This window comes from Platalea leucorodia (genome assembly GCF_965183815.1).
Source record: "Platalea leucorodia genome assembly, chromosome: 9".
NCBI lineage: Eukaryota > Metazoa > Chordata > Aves > Pelecaniformes > Threskiornithidae > Platalea > Platalea leucorodia.
In genome coordinates, this window is record NC_138831.1 from 13492199 (window position 1) to 13507601 (window position 15403).

General features: G+C 41.9%; 1 protein-coding gene across 1 annotated transcript in view; it reads left to right on the forward strand.

Annotated features, from left to right (window-relative positions):
* The window catches only part of LOC309594805 (contactin-4), a gene marked incomplete at both ends in the record, with an annotated part of 167981 nt that overhangs the window by 78047 nt on the left and 74531 nt on the right, over positions 1-15403 (forward strand). Inside the window, 3 exons of the mRNA XM_082321209.1 lie at positions 4723-4926; positions 12183-12285; positions 12923-13107. Coding sequence (XP_082177335.1) covers positions 4723-4926; positions 12183-12285; positions 12923-13107 — 492 coding nt within the window. The remainder of the gene's footprint in view (positions 1-4722; positions 4927-12182; positions 12286-12922; positions 13108-15403) is intronic.

Genomic DNA, 15403 nt, shown 5'->3' on the forward strand with positions numbered 1-15403 from the left:
TGACTTTATGGAAGAGACTTTTTTAAAAAAAAAAAATCAAGAAAAGAGTTTCTTGTACTAAAAGGCAAAGACAAGGCAAAGACAGAGTAGTATGCATCTGACAAGACAGAAGACCAGAGAACATTATTTTGGCAAACCATATGGTCTAATTATAATAATTACTCATAGCAGAATTTCTGTTCAGCTTTCAGTAACCTTTTTTCACCACTTGCTATCATTTAGAGAAAGTTTAAAATCTACAGTGTCTTTAGCTTTGTTTCTTGTCTTGAGCGGAGAGTATTCTGGGGGGAGCACAGGAGAGACTCACGCTTTAATAGGGTTTATCATTGAATGCTTTATAAAAATGACGAGATCTGAATGTGATCAGGAAAGCAGACCCAGGAGGGCTGCGTGCTTTGCTGAGCAAAAAAACGTGGACAAAAACCATGCAGCAAAGCAAAGTGATGCAACTTCTACTACTTTGCGTCTCTGATTTCCCCTGGGGTGAGTGAAGGTGCTGGGCTGTGCAGCTCAGCTGCTCCAGGAACGCAGCCGCCCCACACCCCTGCGGTGCAGCACAGGGCTGCCAGGTTTCTCTGCTGGTGCCCTGGCAAACAGCTCAGAACATTTCTTCTTGGGAAGAAAAAAAAAGAGTTTGTCTGCACTCTGGTAATAAAATTGAAAAGGCATATCTTAAAACGTCCAAAATCTATATTCAGGTGGATTGAATAATTTCTTTCCTTTTTAATTGCTAAAGTTGAATGCAACTGCTGGCTGCTCTAAATTTTGTTAAAGCCTGATATTTAGCCATGCAATAGTGGCAGAGGCCTTGGGTTCTGTTTTCAAATATTCATTGATATTTGTATGTGACGCAGTGTATGTGTTTGTGGTTAGTACGCTTGGTCCTGAGACACAGAGGTAGCCTGAGCATCAGGGTTCACTGTAGCGCATGTGGGGAGCAACTGGTGTGAGATAGTCTCTGAAAGGGATAAAAGGAGTGAAGAAAAAAGGCTTTGGGCTTCTTTTTTGGTATTGCTGCCACACATGTTTAAGTAAAACAACTTTCCAAATAGCGACTTGAGTAAAAGGCTGTTGGCGAAGCTTGAATCAAGACTCTTCCTGTCTGATGTTGCATAGAGGGATGTTTGAGGCGTATAGCCTGCCTGCCATGTGCTGCCTATCATGTTCTCCTGCCGATCACTAGCCCAGAGACATAAATATTAATGGCAAGTGTACTGTGTTATCTCTATGTGACTGAGCTTCTCCTGAAAGACTCTACTGCAGGGGAGGGAGCGTAGAGAAGAGGTTAATGGTCTGCTGGTGTGCAGCGGGCTTTCCTGCCACGTGTCCGATCTGGGAATGATTCGCAGCTCTGCATGTTTGTGCCCATTGCTTCCACCATCCATCTCAGCAAAAGTCAAATCAAGCTTCTGCTAACATGCCTGTGTGCTCCCCACCTTTACCTCCACTGCTCTTCACGAGCCCGAATTTTCCATAGGCTCCTTTGCAATAGGTGAGTGATGTTAACTAATTTAGGACACTCTTCCCCATCTCTGTTGTCTTTGCTCTGGACCAGTAGAGCAAATACCTAGCAACTTGGGACCTTCTGCACAGAAACCTGCATTCTTTTGGCAAAAAGAAACCCACTTTCTTTCTAGCATGTGCCTGCGGTGGTAGTGTGGGTATTCCAAGTACCCGAGTGCATGTAACCGGTCAGCATGGATTTGTATAGATAAAAAACGCTCTTTATGTAGGCAGTAGAGCAAGAAAAGATTTGGGGTTGAATGTCTTCCATCTGGTGATGGCTTGAGCCAGGCTGCATAGGCCATCTGTACCAAAATGTACAAGTAACTTTTCCATCCTCCTGTCCTTGCTGATAATAGTTACAGAAGTGAAGATTTGCAACCCAAAAATTTTCATCTCATTCTGATCTATCATGGAAACCTAGGCCATCAGTGCAATGAAGAAAAGTACAGTATCAAAGTACAAGATAGGTCTTTGCAGTGGATAACCAGGTGCTCTGCTGCTGGCAGTGGGATTGCAGCTAGTGGAGTTTCTGCTTATCTTTAAAAACAGCAAATATGGGTCAGAAATCTTCTGATAATATTCTGTGTTTGAGAGACCTACTTGAATGTGCTTTAAAGCGGAAATTAAAAGCATTGTAAATTAGGCAAAATTACATGAAAAGGGCCCCAAATTAGAAAGGAGAAGTTTGTAATAAATTCCTCAAGGATGTAGAGTCTAATGTGTAATTAGAGAACCATGAATTGCCTGTTACTGCTCGTTCTTTGTACTGGAAGACTCCATGTCTGTAACTTCAGTAAACGTTTCAATCACGCGCAGTCACCAGGAGCCATCTCAGGCTGTATTTTAAGTGTCTGTTTACACAGATGTTACAAATTGCCTATGGGATGTGAACTGTCTATCACTTCCAGAGCAATTAGTATGTGAAACCTTATCAAAAGAAATCCGTCAAGTTTGAAAAGCCATAAATATTGTACTAGGATCTCGAAGGAAATCAAAGTGAGTTTGATATAGTATTTATTTACAAGTTGCTACACAAGCAAATGTACTTATAGATGCTATGGTCTGCATTATTCCCTGTGCTCTATATTCCATCAGTCCCATGTTATTAGAGAGAGAGAGAGAATTATCCAGTTGTTTTAAATGTCATACAGCAATAACAGACTGCCCTAATATCTAAGGCTGTGCAGTTTGGGCAGTTGTATTTTTATGGACAATGATTTGTTGTAATGAAAGGAAGACAGAGCTGTAACATCAGATCGTCGTTATGTTCCTCAGTTTTACGTTGCCAAATTAATAGAGTTTGAAGATGGCTTTTGGGGAAATTTTGATGTTTTGCACTCTAGAAATAGGTCTCCTTTAGTACCACCTGCATTGGGTTCCTCTGTGTGGAGGAATCCCAGATCATCACCATTTGATGCTCTCTTTGATCAGACCTCTTTACTATTGCACAACTTCACATTTGCCTCCTGCTCTCCTGTGACCTGCTTACCCAGGATTTCCAACCTAGCACTCAGCTCAAATGACACAAATATTCAAGACTTTTAAGTAAGGCAGAGGCTAGGAAAAGCTACTACAACGATCATAAGATTGGAAAGCCTGTCTTGAAAAGGAAGGCAGAAGGGCTCTTGATGGCTCTCACCAGCGAAGAGGCAAGAACTCTTTAAGCTAAAGGCATCATTAGCCCAGAAGCACATAGCTATAGACTAGTAATGCAAATATTTAACCTGGAAATTACAGGGTTCTTAGCAATTAAATAATACCAACTTACAACAGAAAAGTAGGAGCCAAAAACTGTGCTGCTTCTAGGGTGTATTTATGAATAGTACTACGTAACCTTCTGGGGAAGAATAGGGTGGGAAGGGGATTGCTGAACCAGAAAGACCCTCCCAGATCTGTGTTTTTCTGAGGAATGTGTGGTCAATTCATCATTCCACAGTCAATGCAAAATGTTGCGGTATCGCAGAGCTCGGAAGGCTTTGGTGGAAACCTGCTGTGTGAAGACTCACTCAAATTTAAATGCCTCTGTGCATTCCAGGGCAGTGATGTTTATTTGCCTGTTGCTGGATGCTTCTGGAGGAACAAGATAATTGTTCACTAAGAGTAAATTAAAAAAAAAAAAAAAAAATTAACTACTTGCAGAAAATAATAAGCCAGCTGAGAAGTGGTGCCTTGTTTGCTCTGAGTATCCTCTTGACATCAGCATGAGGTTACTTATAATTAGATGCACATGTGTAAATATGATGATTAGATATTCCCACATAAACATAATTATCATATCTTCCTAAAAGTTTAAGCAGGCATTTTATAATCCTGTTGTTAAAAATAAATAAATAAAAGCCAACAATCTGCATTCAGCCTCTTATATATGTAAACAGTGGAACATGAGGGCAGAATATATTTTCCAAAGTACCTAATGGTAGTCGAGGTCAATTACAGTTATGACTCATTAGAGTATTAAACTAAGAATACGCTTTTTAGTATAATTAGCGTTCCCTTAGAAAACTACAGCAATCTTGTATTCACTTTAGTTCTTCAAGCATTTTCAGGGTGTTTGGGCATTAGTCTTAGTCAAATATAATAGGGTTCTATTGCATTAACCTCACTTACAAACTCTGCAACCACTTGCGGCATTTCCCTCACTTATTTTTTTATTGCTCAAATAACTTCCAAAGATGCCTTATAAAACACAGAGTACTATCTAATTAGTCATATAGAAGATTACAGCTGCTTAATTTAGTGTTCAGTTTTTTGCTGATTCAGAAGTTCCAAAGGAATGAAACGTACAGTGTGTGGTAACACGGCTCGACAGATCCTCCTCTGAACTGTCTTTAAAGGAAAAAAATTAATAAGAAAGAATAAAAGAAAAGTCATGAGTCAGGCTGAAATGCTCATGACAAAAAGGTGGGATTCTTGTAAAATGCATTATATTCTGGATTGGAAGAACTTGAAGGAGCAAGAATATTAGATCAGTGTGCAGGCTCAGAAGTGTCACAGTTGGAAATTTATGTTTGTAGCCATAAAGATGAGAACTTGCAAAATGTTAACCTTTTTATCATTTCATGGGCTGTGATATATCCAATTTCCCTAACCAAAAGGGGCAGGGAGAAAATTATTTTCAAGGCTTTAGCTCCGACTTGAGATGGAGCCTAGCATCAGATAGTGCCCCATGGGGATGTGCACCCTGTCACTAATGCTGGTGGTACCTTGTTCTTCCAGAACTCACCTACGCCTGGATCTTCAATGAGTACCCAACCTTCGTACACCAGGACAATCGCCGCTTTGTTTCGCAAGAGACTGGGAATTTGTACATCGCGAAGGTGGAAGCTTCAGATGTGGGCAACTACACGTGCGTGGTGACGAACACGGTGACCAACAGCAGGGTCCTGGGTCCCCCCACCCCACTCATCCTCAGGAATGACGGTAGGACTTGGAGGAGGGGTACTGGGGGCTGGGGTTGGAGAGATTGTTTTGTTTTCTTTGACTGGCTGTCACCCAAAAATTCAGAAATGGCCTGAAATATTTATATTGGAGCAAAAGGAGAGCTTTTCCCCTTCACGGAGATTCAGTGAGGCTGGAGACCTCTGCTTTGGCTGTCATTCAAAGTCACAGGCACTGCTGGGGTTTATGATGCTGTGCCCAAGGTTGGTCTTCCCGCCACTGGAACAACTCTCAGTATCAGGCAATAATTATAAAAGAAAAACCTGGCGATGCTTGGCCAAAGACAGGAAATAAAATAGATTTTAGAGTTTGGATATACTACAGTTTTGTTTGTTTTATGCAGCCCAAAAGTGAACAAAAGTACTTTGTTGTTTTGGTAACTGTTAGCTCAGGCTGTATTTCTGAGCAGAATTAGTGCTATTTTTAGTAGCCTGTGGAATAATACAAAAAAGCAAGAAGAAACCAAAAGAGGATTTCTAAATTTATACAGACAATTGATTTGTATTGTCGGCATTTTCAAGTAGATAAGAAAAATAAATTTGCATGTTAATTTGCAATTAAAATTAATTAAAATTTGTCTGTTTAAAGGATAACAGTTAGGACATTTGTTCCAGAAATAGAAATGCATTATTAGAAACTTCTTCTAGAAGAAGATCCATTGTCACCTAGTGGTATTTGACAGTTTTCCTCGCTTGTAAAATACAGGCTTGTTGCTGCCAGCCTCCTGCCCGTAGCTGTCCCCTTCACGTTAACACGGTTCTTGCAGACAGGGAGTTTGGAAACATTGTCGGTGGTGAGAAAGCACCGCAGTTAGGCTGGGAGGGGTGAAGACGACTGCTTTTCCAGGTCTGCGCCAGATCTGCTCTCTGTTACAGGGGAGGCTGCATTTCTGTAAACACAGTGACAGTAAATCTGTTCCTCTGAGCCCAGAGTAAGTCATCTAATGTATGAAAGATAAAGAGGAATATTTAAATTTGTGTCATACTAACATTTTCAGTGTTGAAGAAGAAATATTTTTAAGTATTACATTAACAGGACTTTTATGCAAACCTTACCTAGCTGAAAGTGCTTCCATTTATCACAATCAAGCTTGATGTCTGCTTCTGTTCTGAGATGGGGCTGATGCTGGGATGATTGCTAGGCAGCCTGATTGTAAAGTGCCTCGCCAAGGGCTTTACCCCAGCGCATCGCCCCTCCACACACTCTGCTTTATTTACAGGGACCGATTGCCTTCCTGAGGTAATTCACAGGAATGTTCCCCGATCCCTTTGAAGTGCACTCTGCTGTTTATTAAAGAGATGAAACTTTAATTGAACCTCTGAGGGGCTGGGGAATGCATTCCTGAATTAAACAGGAAAGGTGCTGTAGTGTCTGTAGAGCCAAAGATGGCTGTACGCGAAAGCCGAATGTGGGCTAAATGTGTATTTTAAAATAGGATTGCACTAGTATTACAGGCAAGCTTCATTTTAAAAATCAGCAGGTCTCAATTTTTCATTCCACATAGAGTAACCCTATAAAATCCAAATATAATGCACTACTGCCCTTGAAAAGAGAAATTCTATATGTTGCTTTAGAAACGTGAAAAACAGAAGTGAGCAAAATGCGAGGCCCATCATATTTCCACTGGCAAAGTTGTCTTGTTTATCTTTTGTATTCATATCTGACATGTCAGTATATCTTAATATACATGACATGTTACTTTCCTTACAACACTTTATCATTAAATTAGTAGGCTCAAAGGCTAGCTCATCAACAATTAATGTTTTGTTTCCATTTAATTTCAATTAGTGAGTTAAGTGGGAAAAAACTCATAATGTACCGCTCCCGATTGATTTACATGTACTGAGCTGCTCCTCTGGCTCCTGCCCGGGCAGTCAGCAAGGTACCATGGCTGCGGGGGCCCTTGTGCAGCTCAGAAGAAGGGGTGGGGGGGTTCCCCATCCCCTCGGCAGCTTCCAAGTTACAGAGGGGTCAACGCAGCTCTGAGGCCCCTCAGCCCTGAGCTGGAGGGCTGGCGGCCCAGCCGGCATAGTCCGACCTCCTCCAGCGCATCCTTCCTAGAATTATCTGTTGCTAGAAGTTTCTAAGTTATTGCCTGGTTGGCTTCATATCGATATACTTTTTGTGAATTCTGAAAAAATCCAGGTACTTTATAACAATCTCCCTGTGAAATTTATGGTTTTCTCAAAAATCAAAGTTATTTTTAAACTGCGAAACATTTTTGCTGTCATGCAGAATTAATTATGGGTCCCTGTAGTTTATACATAGCCCCATTACTTTGAAAGAAACAAATGATGGAGTAAGATACTATCTAAAAGGAATACTGATCACACAGAACTAAGAATAGCACCTATATTTGGTTTTTTAATTATTTCACACTGAGTTGAAAAGAGAAAGAGAAGACTCTTTCCTTTTCTGCTGCTGCTGCTCTCTCACTCAAAAACTTTAAAAATTCCCAATTCTGGAGCTGTAGGAGGAAAACAGAGTTTGGATGCTCACAGTCTGGCTGACCCTATGCTGTTTGATATCAAGAATTTCAATTGTTTTAACAGATATGCGTATGAATTATGTGGTGGGTGTTCTTACTGTAGCCAATGTTCAAACTGCTCATCGAACTAATGAACAGTCCTCGTTCCCCCGGAGCGGCTCACCGCTGCAGATCTGCATGTGCAGGATGGCACACGCTGGGCTGAAATCTCGCCCCCGAGAACCCCGAGGTTTCTTTTCACATCTCTTCTTCATTTTATGGCAGTAATTTTTCTAGACTCAGTTGTGAATCATTTAGGCTTTTTACGTCAAATACCTGCCGTCTTTGTTGTGGTTATTTTACTTGAATGTAATCATCCTGGAAAAACAGCTTTTCAGCATGGTTTTTTTCAAGTGCTGCTTTCTTTACAGTGCCAGGCTGTTGAGCTGTAATCTGTAAAAGGAAAAGATACGGGTGTAGGGGATGAAATCAGATCCTGTAGGCAGATTGCCTTCCCCACCTGTGCCTTTTGTGCTTCTCTTTTGCTTGTTTTCAGCTGTGAGGCTCCAGAGTTACAGATCTCCTGATGTTTGCCGCGACTTTTTGTAACCAGCGGTACATGCTCTTGTTGACGGAAATCGGGTTCCTTCCCTGTCGCTGTGCTGTGGAAGCAGAAGGCGCCTCTTATCCCATTAGTTATCCTCAGACAGCTTTTCCTCCTTGGAGAGATAAATATCATAGCGGGTTACAGGATGGTAGTAAGAACAGACCGTGCAGAGGCAGCTGTCGCGGTCACTGAGAGCTCAAGCTCTCTGCTTCTATGGGCAGAGGTTATCTGATGATGATAAAGACGGTGTACAAAGTACAGTGTGTGCTGGGAAAGGGATGTTTTTCCTCTGCCCCTCTTAAAAATTCCCTCCCACAAATGCATGCAATCACCCTATTTAAATATTTTCATGTAGCTGTATGGATTTGTGGTGGTGAGGATGCTTGCAGTGCAGATGGATAAAAGATTTAAATACAATATTATTTAAATGCAGCAGTCCCCAAATCTGCACATTTATGGTTTGGGACCTGTCCTCCTGAAATGTGCACCCATATTCCAGCACAGGTCTTCAGGAATGACAAGCAGCTCTCCCTTTCACATCATGTAAGTGCTAGTGTGTAAAAGGAAAAAAATAAAAGATATTTTGGTTTTCTAGATTTCCCAAGGTATTGAGGTTTGGTTTCAGCTTGGGTTCTGCAAGGATGGGAGTTAGTCCTGACACCACCAGCTCATACTTCCCATTGTGGAGAAAGGGGTCTCTGAGCTACTTTCATATTGGGCAATAAAATAAATAGCTAAATGTATATGGCAGCAAAGAATGAGAATGATCCTGAAGCCTGAAGTAAGGTGTCCGCTAGGATTGTAGCACTTACTGCAGCTCAGAAGAAAAGGGATTTAAATTTGAATGCCAGACAAGCCTTCTGGCAGCCCACAGAGGGATATGGACTGGAAGAGAGGAGGAAAAGGAACAAACCTGCAACGCTGGCTCTTCCGTTTGATAAAAACATGTCTGTCATCTGGCTCTGCCTGGGTGCCCCATCCCCATCAAGGCCACAGTCTCTGCACCGTGCCCCCCAGAAGGGCAGCGGATACCCGGGTGCCATCCCCACCGCCACCACAGGATCTTTGGGACCCTCTGGGCCATCCCGACCCTGCAGCAAACACCAGCCAAAACCTGTTAGGAGCACCCAGGTGTTCACAGCTGCCACTCCTGCACTAATTTACTACTTCTCTTTAAAATGCACTTCGGATTTTTTACATCAGAATTAAAACAGTAATAGTAGGAAAGAACTGAAATAGTCCTGGAATAAAATTACCATCAGCAGCAGCTGTATGGGCCAATTAAACTTTAACATTTCACAGGTGTTGTCAGGAAATGCATATCATCTCCTCAGACAAATTAGCTTGCTTCTGAATTCCTGGGACTTTCATCCAAAAGCACATTTTTAAGCCTTGAAATTGGAAGAAAAATACAAAAGCCTCTGAAATGCAAACATGTAGAGCATGTGATGTGCCATGACACTGGAAACGTTCTCCAAACTACAAACCCAGTGTCTATTTTAGTCTTTTATTTTCTCCCCCACCCCTTCCACCTGCATGGCTAAGTCAGATGTTAGATCACCTAGGAAAAACAGGAACAATAAGGACTGTCTGCATGGAAATGGTCTTGGATTCAGGATGGAGATATCGCCACTGCACTGATGTTTCTCCTACAAAACGGAGACGGCAGGACTCACAGCATACCCTATATATATATATATATATAGGATAGGTAGGTAGGTTATAATTTCAGTGGGAGCCTTGTGATTTTTCCAGATACAACTCCTGATTTTTAAGTGGTTAGAGTTTGCAGTAATGCTGGTAAAACAGCTGCCCTCGCAGCTGTAAGAGGCAGCAGCGGTTGCCAGACCTGCAGGGCTGTGGGTAACAGTGGCCAGAGCCAATGTCCTATGGCCCCAGGTAGCCTTCCCATCCCAGTCTGGGGTTTTGTCACCCTTGCAATTACAGCTCTCTAGTTGCAGCCCGAGGCAAAGAAACAGGAACAATAAAAGGAATGAGTGAAGAGAAGGCAAAAAAAAAGCCATTTTTTCTCCCTCCCGTTCCTGTCTCCTGCTCTGTCAGGTGAATAACATATTAATAATACATTCTGCCTTAATTTCCTAAATAGTCCGTTAGTGTCACACAATACTTTACAGCCTACTTTGCCTAAGGGGACTGAGTTCCTGCTTCAGGAGTGGAGGAGGTGCAGAAGAAGGAACCATTCTTGTGGATTTTGCTTGTTGAGGACTGGTTTGTAGCTGGCCTGTGGGTGGGCAGGCAGCTCTTCAGGCCACCTCCCTTTCTCCCATGTTATTTGGCCGCCACATCATCTCCCACCCTCTGGCTGGCTGCCGGTGGAGCCTGCTGAGTGGTTTTGGGGGGAGCTGCATCCCCTCTGCTCGCATGCCTGGGCTGTGGAGGGGCAGGGGGTGGCTGGTGGCAGAGGCACTGAGGAGCTCTTCAGCCACCTTGGGGAGGGTGATGGAGACCATAATTTCTCCAGGTAAGTCTCCAGTCTGAAAGCCAGCATCTTCCAAAGTGAGGCAGCTGCCTGTATCCAGTCAGGCTTTCGTGGGATGCGTAGCCTCTAAAGCTCTTCCTCTACCAAATTTGTGGTCATCATTGCAGAACGTGGAAATACTCTTCTGGGAAAAGATCTCAGTAAGTTCTAATATGAGCAAAATGGTGCTGCTGTTCCCAAACGTTCACACTCAGCCTTGCCCTTGGACACCACTGGGCAGTAGCTGTTCTTGCCTTGGCTGAAGCTCTCCCAGCAAATGTTTAGCACAGAGTCTGGAGAAGTATAGGCAAGATTGCAAAGATTTGGCAGTCACAATCGGGAGAAGAGAGGATTTTCCATTACATTAACCATAACAAACACTTCCAGCCCTTCAGGGCCACAGTGTTAATGTGCAGAAGACTAACAAATACCGTGCCCCCTATTCTTGTTTGTATAGTATGTAAATGCTGGAGCAGTGATGCAGACCCGTGAGTTTCCTGCTATATGTGCTGGCAAGGACATGTCTATGGAGAGAGTATTTGTATTGTTCATGAATGCATTTAATTTTGATGACTGATGTTGTGCAGCAACTACTTTTTATATAATGTAGCAGCAATGCTTATTTGCAGTTAACGGGTTGGAAGAAAGATGATGTAACCTTTGCACCAGAACAGATAATATACAGGTCAACAAGTAAAGGTAGACTTGATGTAAACCTCATAATGAGCATTGTCACCTTTAAAACTTTTAACTGTGAAAAAGTAAAGAAAAAAAGACTTTTCTTGCATCCTCCTTGCAAAGCAGGGGGACAGAAAGCAGCACTGCAATCACAGACCACCATAAGCAGACCTGACTTACCTGAGTATCTCTGCAAACTCGTGCTATCTCATTTCTGTATTACTCGTGCTAACTCATTTCTGTATTTGTGCGTACTGGTGGCATTCATCTGGTCTGATCCAGCAGCACTCCCGCCTCGCAGCCCGCGCGCTCCTCGCCTGCCCCGCGCTTGGCCGCCATCCAGGAAGTGCCGCGCAGTTAAGATTTAAACTGCAATCATCAATTAGCTGATAATCACTATTGGTGAAATTATATGTGCCAGTTTTAAGACAGTACAGTGACTAGAAATGTAGCCATTTATCATTAATATAATGGCCTTTTTATGTGCACAAATTTTTAAACACAATTTCATAAAGAGGCTGCCATGATATGTGATTTACTGGGGCAGTAAAAATAAAGAAATTACCCGAAGAGTATATGATCTCTGTGCATCTAAATCCTTGAAGTTAATAGAAGCCTTGATTAGCTCCAGTGCTTTTAAAACTTTTTCTAATGGCTATTTGTTCCGCGTTTCATTTTCTAGAAGATGGTGAACCTCCCTTATTATTGCTTTCCTTATTTCACAAGTTACCTGCAAAAATCCTGAATATTCAAAAGCAAAAAGTAACAGAGCCATGAAGAAATTTTAATCTTTGGCAGATGGCGTGGAGCGCTGGTTCAGATTTTCCTCTGGCAGTAAATGGGAAAAGAGCCCACACTACACGGCTGTTAGAAACAGGCCATGTTTAAAATGAATGGATTAATTGGGCAAGTAATGATGTATAGAACAGCTCTGTGCTGGCACGGGAACACTTGCGAATTTATTGCAAAAATTCAACCAAGCTTTAGCATCTATTTTATGTTCATAGGGGTGATGGGAGAGTATGAGCCGAAAATAGAAGTGCAGTTCCCAGAAACGGTTCCATCTGCAAAAGGAACAACGGTGAAACTGGAGTGCTTTGCCTTGGGGAAGTAAGTTTTGATCCATTATTATTCCTCCAGCTTCTCACTTTCATAGTGCTGTATTGTAGAGTTTGCAAGACTTGCTAATCCTTCACTTGCCTCAGCAGAAGTTACTTATTCCAAGCATTCATAACAGACAAGGGACTTGGGGAGCTTTGGGGGCTTGGGCTTTGCTCACCAAAAATATAAACTCCCAAGGAAGACAGAAGATGTAACTTATTTGGTAAAGGTGTGTTTGCGCATCTCCTGCTCTGAGGTCTCATGCAACACTTAAAACACATCTCTTATTTCTAAAATAAACACTAGCAACGCTTCCAAAATCAAAATGTGGGACTGGTAGGAAAATGGATGTATTGTCACAGCAGAACCCCAAATTCAACTTTGTCGAAACAGCATTTTTATAATATACAGTCTCCTGCTTTTAAGACTATGAGCAATACACCATTGGTATACATATGTATATTTATGTTATATATAAGCCACCCATAATAAAATTGCTCCAGATCCTACACGGAGTCTTCAGACTGACCATGTTCTAATAATCCTCAAGCATGAAACAGCGTTAAGTTGATCAGACAAGAGCTTATCAGGACAAGAGCCATAGCTTTTTCTACGAGCCTTATTTTGCTTTATTTTTCTTATTTAGCCCAGTTCCTACAATTAGCTGGAGGAGAGCGGATGGGAAACAGATACCCAGAAAAGCCAGGAGACACAGATCAAGTGGACTTCTTGAAATCCCAAATTTTCAGCAAGAAGATGCTGGACTCTATGAGTGTGTAGCTGAAAATGTGAGAGGGAAAAATGTTGCACGAGGACAGCTGACGTTTTATGGTAAGCAATCTGCTTGCTTTCAGGGGGTTTTATTGTATCAAGGGCAATATGCAGTAAATATTTTGTGAGAAAGCAATTTTGGGGGGTATTTGTAAAATTACTTTCTTTTACAAACAGCACATCTCAAAAAGGGTATGATTTGAAGTAAAACCTCTCTGAATGATGTATATTAATTGAGAATCAGAGCAGTTGGAACAAAAGCACTTTGCTGGAAGGACATTGGCATGGTAACATTCAGAAAGCACTTGCAAACAGCTCATTTGCCTTCTTGTGGCTGTGAGGGTAAAGCAGGTGTTCTGGTGGAGCATCATCGTGGTTACAACTTGGGATTTATTATGTATGTGTTGCCCCAGCTTGTGTTAATAAATGTTAATTGCTTATAACCAATTAAGGACTCCTTTCAAGAGAAGTCACTGGTTGCACAGCCTGGAAAGTTAGGATTTAACCCTGTTGGAGCTGGCAGAATCCTCTCCACCCAAAGACTTTGTACACCTGCTCTTCTTAGACTCACATTACAGCCATTGATCCGAGCACACTGTAAATGTAAAACTTCAGCTTCATAGGCCTTCTCTGTTAAGTAGAATACAAATGTCTGCCCATCCCCAAACTTCTGCTGGCAACAGCCCCATCTTGCAAAGCAAATTAAATCCTTCTAGGAGATGAACCAAGCTTGCAGGGGGAAGGTTTTACCTGTTCTGAGTTACTGTGGATTTACGCACGTAGAGGTGAACGAGAGTCACAGAGAAGGGTTTTAGAGGTACGAATAGGCTGTTGGTTTGGTACTTAGTTTCTCTTTGGTATTTTTTGGAGGGGAGAAGGCTGCAGGTTACATACGCCCCACACAGGCATGCAGAGATCCCCCCACCGTGATAAAAATCTTTGTGTTGTTGCTGCCCTGTTATCTTCAGGAGCATAACAGAGTGTCGTTCGTTATCGAACACATGGAGAGAAATTCAGTGTTTTCTCCCCCAAATGCTCCTGAGGGCCCAACTTCTGTCAGCAGGGAAGATTGGGTTGAACTCCAGAGATGAGAAGAATGTTTTTGATTTAGAGTAAATTTGCCGCAGAAAGAGAGTTTGGGAACTCATCATCCTGGTAAAACTGGATTGAATTTGGTGAGTAATGTAATTTTTTTTAAAAAAAAATGCATATATAGGGATGTTTTAAAATTGGAAATATTTCTAAAAGTCATCTCATTTAGAAATCAGAACTTTTGGGTCTTCCATTTCAAATGAACACTTCTCCGTTTAAAATTGAGTTAAATATAAAATGAGAAAACATTAAAAAGGAGTGAAATAGCAAGAACAAAGTGAAATCTTTCATGTTAAGGAAAGAATCTGGGGTTGATTTAAACTGTTTTTTTCTTTTTTTAATTAAAAGATTTGAAGATTTCTTTTTCTGTTCATCAAACAATGCATGTTTCTCCTGATTTTTCCCATGTGGACAGTAAATTAAAAGACTCATCAGTTGTACAGTTTTGCTCAACCCACGGCCAGACCTGCCTTCCTTGCAAAGCAGTAAATCGAGCCTGTGGCATACTCCCACCATAGCATATACTAAGTTATAATCTAATTACCGTAATGAATTTACTAGTCTGGATCCCGTTCCTGGAGGACTGCAGATCCTACACAAAAGCTGCCACCATGGCTAGTGCTGGTTTTCACACTCAAGATGGCATTTCAGCAAAGAAGCTCAAGATTTTATGGGAAGAGGAGTGTCCTCCTCTCTCCCTATGATGCTGGAAACTATCTTTACATCCGCTTTTCCTTATGTGAGCAGAGGAGTTCCTTATGGAGAGGTGTTAGCCTGCCACCTCTGCTGGTTACTGGTTTTAAAGATAATTGACGAAAATATCGTCCTTGTTGTCTTGAGGATGATGAGTTACTGGTTTATAAGCATTCACTTTTCAAGAATAACTTGTGTTTGGCAGCCATTTAGTACTGAAAACAGATCTCTTAAAAAAACTAACTTGCTGTAAGCTAGGCTCTGGAGTTTCACATGGCAACAAAATTGTTTTAGGGAAAGTAACTTACTGTAAACATTTTATACGCATAGTTGAAACTGAAAGAAAGTAATTTTCCTTAATCATTTTTCTTTTTAAAGCTGAGATGTGTTACGTCGTTATTGAAATACAACCGTAATGTTGGCAGAGCTTTTTACGTTGCTTTTGGCGGGTCAGGGCTGGCGCCCGGAGAAGGGAACGCTCCGGAGGATGTGATACGGGCGGTCGGACATACTGCCTACACACGGTGACGTGCTCTGTCACGACGCACGCCCTGGAGATCGCAATCTAGCT